Here is an 8,317-nt window from a genome sequence, read left to right on the forward strand (position 1 = left end):
AAAAAGAGAAAAGAGGGAGAAGAGATTGAGAGAGAGACAACGAGAGAGATTAGAGAAAGAGAGAGATTGCGAGAGATGAGAGATGAGATGAACAACAAGAGAGGGATTGATGTTTGTTTATAAAAATAAAAATAAACTGAATTGTTAAAAACTGCCATGTTTTAGAAAATAGGACATGTACCCCTTTTTAGGGACCGGTCCTGGACTAATTTGCAAAATATCGAACAAATGCACGGGCAACCATACACTGGAAAAATACCAAAATAATTTTAAAAATACTAAAATAATTAATTATATATAAAATAAAATTTTCATAATTTTTGAATCATTTTTGAAATTAATAAAAATACCCCACTTTAATTCACACTGAAAATCATTTAAAAAGAAATAATTACCAAAATATTATTTTCAAAATTTTATAAATCTTTATAAATATTTAATGAAATTATAAAGCCATAAAAATAATTTTATGGACAATACACAATTTTATAGAAATTAAACACTACAACAACCCCTAATAAATAGGATTTAGTAACACAGCTCGAATTGTCTCATCTTATGATGTGCCTTGTTTCGGTCTCGTCTCTATGACGTGATTACTATCTCCTTTCTAGTTTCATTTTATTAAAACATCTATTAGTACTTAGAGTTTCTTTAAGATCTTCAAGGGGAATCATGGCTGGTTCATCAAAGAAAACTATGGAGGAGAGTTATGCAAATCTTTATATAAACGATGATGATGATGCAGGCTTGATCTTCGAGGAAGCCAGCGTGGAGGCTTTATCAACGGATGTATCGTATTGTCTTGTGGGGTGTTTTTTAACGAGTAGGAAGATCAATTTCCAGGCTATGCAGGATACATTAGCATCAATATGGAGACCAGTAAAAGGGATTTTCATGGAGGAGACCAATATCCCAAATCTGTTCATGCTTAAGTTTTTTCATGAGCTCGATATGCAACGTGTTCTGGATGATGGGCCATGGACCTTCAACAATCAGGCACTAATGGTAAAAAGGTTGGAGTTGGGAGAACGGTTATCTGATATAAAGCTAAATGAGTTATACATGTGGGTACAAGTTTATGATCTACCAGTGGGTTTTAATTCATAATTTATTCTAAGATCAATAGGAAATTACGTGGGAAGGTACATACAGTCCGATCCAAAGAATTTTCAAAGCATATGGAGACAATTTCTACATATCAAAGTGGCCATTAACGTGCTTAAGCCGGTAAAGGGCCAAGTGCGTATCAAGAAATCTGGGGGAGAATGGATGTGGATCAAGTTTAAGTATGAACGTCTTCCTTCATTCTGTTTTTACTGTGGGATAATAGGTCATACAGAGAAGTTTTGTGAGGCTCTGTTTGATAATACTAGGGAAAATGGAAGTAGAAAGTATGATGCTTCTTTGAGGGCTGCAGTACGGAGTCAAGGTTCAGCAGGAAAGAATCAATGGCTTTGACGTGCTGATGGAGAAAGACTGGATTTCGGGAGGAAGAACGGCACCGAGGAGAAGGGTGAGATGGAACAACCTGTTCAGGCGATAAACTCGGTTTCAAAATCCCAAGATCTTCGGGTGGTGCAACATGGGAAGGAAGGAAATCACGATAATTCAGGGATAACGACTGACGAGCTGGATAAAGGGAAATTGGTAACTAGTGTCGTTTTATCAGGAACCAATAGAAGCGTAAATATTACAAATATGATAGATGAGGGTGAGAAGAGTTTAAATGTGAGGCGGGAAAATATAAATAATGAAGATGAGAATAATGGGCTACTTATCATGGACCCTAAGCGATGTAGAATAGATGGAACAATAGGCCCAACAGATGAAGAAATGTTGGACTCCCAACAGAACCAAAAAAATGTGAATGAGGCGGGTGCTGCGTTGCAGGCCCACCTGGAATTATGACAACTTTAAGTTGGAACTGCCAAGGGATTGGGCCTCCTTGTAAAGTTCGGTTCCTAATGGATGTAATCAGTCAGGAAAGGCCCAATTTTATTTTTCTTTGTGAGACTCTTTGCAAAAAAAGAAAAAATGGAGTTCTTACGTATGAAACTAGGTTTTGAAGGTATGGTGGTGGTAGATTCTCAGGGTAGGAGTGGCGGATTAGCGTTTTTATGGCGAGAACGCGACCAAGCAAATCTCTTAATTCTGTAACAGCATCACATAGATATGGAAGTCTCAGTTGAAGGTATGGGGACTTGGCATATAACAGGGATGTATGGGGAGCCTGAACGAAATAATAGGAGGAAAACTTGGGATTTACTCCGTAATTTATCAAGGGACTCCAATCTTCCATGGTCCACGATTGGCGATTTGAACAATGTAACTTCACAACAGGATAAACGTGGAGGAGAATTGTACCCTACATGGCTGATTGATGGTTTCAATGAAGCTTTGATAGATGCTGGGCTTCGAGATATGGAGTTAACAGGCCATCAGTTTACATGGGAGAGAGGATGTGGCAAGCCGGAATGGACAGAGGTGAGGCTTGACAGAGCGACTTATTCTCGATGGCGAACTTATATAATCTGGAAGGATCGAACTCGGATCACAGCCCAATTTTTCTGGTGCCGAAGAAACGAGAAGCTAGCACAGGGGTGAATACTTTCAGGTTTGAAAATGCCTGGCTGTTAGAACCAATGTGCTAACAACTAGTAAAGGCATACTGGCAGGAGGAGGAAGGAATAGATATCCAGACTAAAGTAAAAGCTTGCAGTGACATTTTAGCTGTCTGGGGAAAAGAAACTACAGGAAACTTTAGCAAAGTCATCAAAGATTGCAAGAGAAAATTGAAGAAGTTGCGAAATAAAAATGATAATCTTTCGTTACAGGAGTTCCTTGAAGTAAAAAAAAAGTTACATTTGACATTAGACCAACGGGAGATTTTTTGGAGGCAACGTTCAAAACAGCTTTGGCTCAAGTCGGGGGATAAGAACAGTAGATACTTTCATGCGGCTGCAACAACCCGTAAGAAGAACAACCAAATTACAAAGCTACAGGACTCTGAAGGAAGCTGGAAAGAGTGGGACAATGGTTTAGAGGATATGATAACTAACTACTATGGAGAATTATTCTGTGCCTCGCAAACACAATGGGAAGAAGTAGTCAGACATGTGCCAGCGAGCGTAACACAAGATCATAATGACAGCTTGGTAGTCCCAATTTCAGAGGAAGAAGTCCGGCCCGGATGGAATGACACCTGCATTTTTTCAGAAGCATTGGCAGATAGTAGGCAAGGATATGGTTAATCTGGTGTGACAATACTTTGCAGATGGTACTTTGCCTCACGGATTAAATGATACAAATGTAGTGCTCATCCCTAAAAAGAAATGTCCAGTCCACATGGGGGACTTACGACCTATTTCTCTATGCAATGTGCTAGTAAAAGTAATCACTAAAGTCATGGAAAATCGTATGAAAGGTTTTCTACAAGGAGTAGTATCAGAGAACCAGAGCGCATTCATACCGGGGCGTTTAATTTCAGATAATATTCTGATCATCTATAAGTGATGCATCACTTGAAAAGGAAAAAGCGAGGTAAGGAGGGCTTTATGGCTTTGAAACTGGACTTAAGCAAGGCTTATGACAGAATTGAGTGGAGATATTTACAAGAAATTATGCTTAAGATGGGTTTCCAGGAGCGATGGGTGCGATTGATTATGAATTGTGTGAACTCAGTTACGTACCAAGTTACTCATGACAGGAGAAGAATGGGGTCTATTTTTCCCGGGAGGGGCATAAGACAGGGGGATCCCCTATCGCCTTATTCATCCTATGTGCAGAGGGGTTTTTAACAATGATTAGAAGTTATGAGTCAAATAAATGGCTAACTGGGATAAAGATTTGTAAACGGGCACCTACAATCTCACACATGCTTTTTGCAGATGATAGCTATGTATATTGTAAAGCTAATATGATGGAAGTAGGTATCGTGAAGTCATTATTGAGTACTTTTGAAAACGCAACAGGTCAAAAGGTGAACTATGGAAAGTCCTCTATATTCTTCAGCTCAAATATGGCGAGCTCTGATAAACAGGAGTTATGCATGCAGTTACAGATGTAAGAAGCAGGGGAACGAGCAACTTATTTGGGGCTTCCAACAATTTTGGGAAGGAATAAGTCTGCACTTCTGGGATACTTGAAGGAGAGAATTGACAACAGAGTGAGGAGCTGGGATGAGAGGTTTATATCTCGATCAGGAAAGGAAATTTTAATCAAGAATGTGGCTCAGACACTACCAAGTTATGCAATGAGTGTATTTCTTTTACCAAAGATATGGAGAAGATGCTAGCTAGATACTGGTGGAAGTCGAAACCAAAACAAGATTCAGGCATTAGTTGGATGAATTGGTCAGGCCTGAGTAAACATAAATCAGCAGGGGGAATGGGTTTTTGAGATTTCTATGATTTCAATCTATCTATGCTAGCAAAGCAAGGTTGGAGATTCCTTACTCAACCAGGAAGCATGGTGAGTAAGCTATTTAAAGCTCGATATTTCTCTGACCATGATTTTTTGACAGCAAGATTAGGACATAATCCTATTTTTGTATGACGGAGTATTTGGGAGTCAATTCCGCTTCTGAGGAGCGGTGTTAGATGGACGATTGCTATAGGAGATAAAGTAAATATTAAACATCAGCCATGGTTGAATGCAGATGATCCCTATGTTTCGTCAGAGTCTCCAAGCTTTGAACACAATAAAGTTGTATCTCTGATGAGTCTGCATAGTCGACAATGGGACACATAAATTATCTTTGATTTGTTTAATGAAAGAGATCAACAGTGCATTTTGAATACAAGAATTAGCTCCAGAGTGACAGAAGATCGTGTTTACTGGAGTAAAGAGACTTCTGGAGAATTCTCGGTTCGCAGTGCCTATCGGCTTTTACAAGCTCAGAAAGCAAGGTGGACAGTAAATGACAATGGCAGTTTATGGCAGAAAATGTGGCAAGTGAAAGCTCCCCCTGAGGTTTTAAATCTTATTTGGAGAGCTCTCTCTTATTGTTTGCCTACAATGGTAATTTTGGCTCAAAAACATGTACCAGTGTTAAAAACGTGTTCAGTTTGCAATGCTGGAGAAGAAACTATTTTACACGCTCTGGTTACATGCCCCTTAGCAAGTCAGTGTTGGCAAAGGGTGATTCCGGATGTTCAACAGGAGATTGGAAGAGGTTTCGAAGGGTGGCTAGAGAAAATCATGTGTAGTATAAGCAAAGACAGGAGAGCAGTTGTCTTCACAGTGTGTTGGGCAATTTGGAAGGCACGTAATGATAACCATTGGAATAAAAAGCAAGTTTCAATTAATAACTTGTTAGCACCGGCAAAGCTTTACCTTTCTCAATGGCAGGAAGCCCAAGGGCGGTCAACTGAGGCTCTAATCAATCTTGATAATTCAGGAGAGGGAGCTATTTCTTGGGCAGCACCACAGATGGTAACAATAAAGGTAAATGTCGACGCTACAACTTTTAAAGATCCTTCAGCTTTTGGAGTTGGTTTCATTGCTCGGGATTCGAACGGAGAGTTAATATATGCTCGATCTTCATATCATAAAGATGATGTAAACCCGGAATTTGCTGAAATTATGGCTATCAAAGAAGCTCTAAGTTGGATAATGGAGCAACCATGGGACAACGTCCAGCTGGAATCAGACTGCCTTGTAGCAGTGCAGGCAATCCGAAGCAGAGTTCCTATGATCTCACCTTTTGGTTATGTGGTTGAAGACTGCAGAAATTTGATTAGTAGTTCAAACAAAATTATTTTGTCCTTTGTTAGACGATCTGCAAATATGGTTACTCACTTCCTAGCTAAGGAGTCATGTTCACATTCAGGTCGAGTGATTCATAGGAGTGATGTTCCTATTGATCTAAATAATGTATTGAAGCATGATTTGGGTTTAATATAAATCTTTTTCTGTCAAAATAAAATAAAATAACACAGCTCGACAAAATAGATAAAAATAAAATACACCAATCATCATATTATCAAATAAACATGATTTCACACATATCTTAACTTCAAAAAATATATCCCTCACATAATTCACATAATTCTCATTTAACGACTGATTAAATATTTTTATAATAATAATAATAAACAGATTTTGAAAAGTCCTGGTCATTAGAATCTACCCTTCTTAAACGGATTCCGCCCTCAGAATCACAAAAAGAAGGAGGACACATAATCTATCTAATCCACAGAACAAATATAATCACATACAGACCATCTACCTTATCTAGAAAACATACACCATGTTCAATTAAAGCCAATAATGATATTTAGAAGCTCATATAATAAAGATTTGGGATATTGCACTCCCCCATGATCCATGCTATCTCCATCAGCATTTTCTGATGCTCCCCCCTGTAGTTATGCTCTCTGAGATTTCAGAATTTGAGTTAGATCCTTCAGGATTTCAAGAATCAAAGTTTCCAGAATTATCAGAATTTGGCTCATCAGAACTTGATGAATCAGAACTTGAAGAGCCAGTGACAGGTTCTGATGTTTCTTGAGAGTCTTGAGTTGTGGTAGGATCTTCAGCTTGCTCCCCCTGTACAGGTGCATTTTCCTTTGGAGTTGTTATCACAGTTTCAATGACATCAGAACTTAACCCGTCAGAACTTACAGGATCAGAGTTTAAGTCATCAGAATTTACAGAATCAGAATTTAAATCTTCATTTTCAAATCTTAGTTGATCATGATCATTGAAATCTTCAAGTTTAATAATCTTCTTATCATTAAATGATACATTGATAGATTCCATGACAACCCTTGTTCTTAAATTGTAGACTCTGAAGGCTTTTGTGGAAAGTGAATATCCAACAAAAATTCCTTCATCAGCTTTTAGATCAAACTTTGACAGCTGTTCAGGATGAGTCTTAAGAACAAAACACTTACATCTAAATACATGAAAGTATTCCAGATTTGGCTTCTTTTTCTTCACCATCTCATATGGTGTTTTTCCATGCTTGTTTATGAGTGTATCATTCTGTGTAAAACAAGCAGTCTGCACAGCTTCAGCCCAAAAGTAGGTTGGTAGCTTTGCTTCATCAAGCATAGTTCGTGCAGCTTCTATGAGAGTCATGTTCTTTCTTTCTACAACTCCATTTTGCTGTGGAGTTCCAGGTACAGAAAATTCCTGTTTGATTCCATGTTCTTTGCAGAACTCTTCCATGATTGAATTTTTGAACTCAGTGCCATTATCACTTCTTATAATTTTAACAGAATCTTTGACCAACTTATCCAGCTGTCTGACATGATCAGTTAGAGTAGATGCAGTTTCATTCTTCTTGTGCAAGAAATACACCCAAGTGTACCTTGTGAACTCATCCACTATAACCATAGTATATTTCTTCTTTGTAATAGACATGACATTGACTGTACCAAATAAATCAACATGCAGTAGGTGATAAGGCTCAAGAATTGAGGATTCAGTTTTGCTCTTGAAAGAAGATTTTCTTTGTTTTGCCTTTTGACATGAATCACAAAGGCCATCAGGAGCAAATATTGATTTTGGCAGTCCTCTCACAAGATCTTTCTTTACAAGCTCATTTATGTTGTTGAAATTTAAATGAGAGAGTCTTTTGTGCCAATTCCAGCTTTCTTCAATTGATGCTCTACTCAACAGACAGATTACAGAACCATCAAAACTTGTTGAAAGTCTGGCTTCATAAATGTTACCATGCATGTAACCTTTCAGAACCACTTTGCCTGTAGAATTGCTTACAACTTCACAGTGATTTTCAAAGAAATCCACAAGATAACCTCTGTCACAGATTTGACTCACACTTAGCAGATTGTGTTTAAGTCCTGAGATAAGAGCTACTATTTCAATGATGACATTCCCAAGATTGATATTGCCATATCCCGGAGTTTTTCCCATGTTGCCATCTCCATAAGAAACTCCTGGGCCAGCTTTCTCCACAAAGTCTGATAACAGGGCTTTATTTCCAGTCATATGTCCTGAACATCCACTGTCCAGCACTAGGATATCTTTCCTGTTGCCCTGTAATCACAAAGACCACTGGTTATTTTTAAGGACCTATACTTGCTTGTATCCTTTGGCCTTTTTAAGTTTGTTAGCATCTGTAGCGGATTTAGTTTCGGAGTTTATGCTAACAGGCTGTTTATCATAATTTATATCAGACTTTGAATCAAACTTTACACTAGAAGGAACAATTCTAACATTCTTCAAAGAAGGTTTTATTTGATAATAATCATAGTACAGACTATGATATTCCCTACAAGTATAAATGAAATGCCATAAACTACCATAATGAAAATAAGGATTTTGTGGTTTAAACCTAACAGACTGA

General features: G+C 38.0%; 1 protein-coding gene across 1 annotated transcript; it reads left to right on the forward strand.

The window, feature by feature from the left end:
- Window positions 1-675: 675 nt before the first annotated feature.
- On the forward strand, window positions 676-1,461 carry LOC141714835 (uncharacterized). Its single transcript, XM_074518331.1, has 2 exons — window positions 676-1,016; window positions 1,122-1,461. The coding sequence occupies exons 1-2, from the start codon at window positions 676-678 to the stop codon at window positions 1,459-1,461; spliced, it is 681 nt and encodes a 226-aa protein (XP_074374432.1).
- The last annotated feature ends 6,856 nt before the right edge of the window (window positions 1,462-8,317 follow it).

The sequence above is a fragment of the Apium graveolens genome, chromosome 3, assembly GCF_009905375.1.
Source record: "Apium graveolens cultivar Ventura chromosome 3, ASM990537v1, whole genome shotgun sequence".
Classification (NCBI taxonomy): Eukaryota; Viridiplantae; Streptophyta; class Magnoliopsida; order Apiales; family Apiaceae; genus Apium; species Apium graveolens.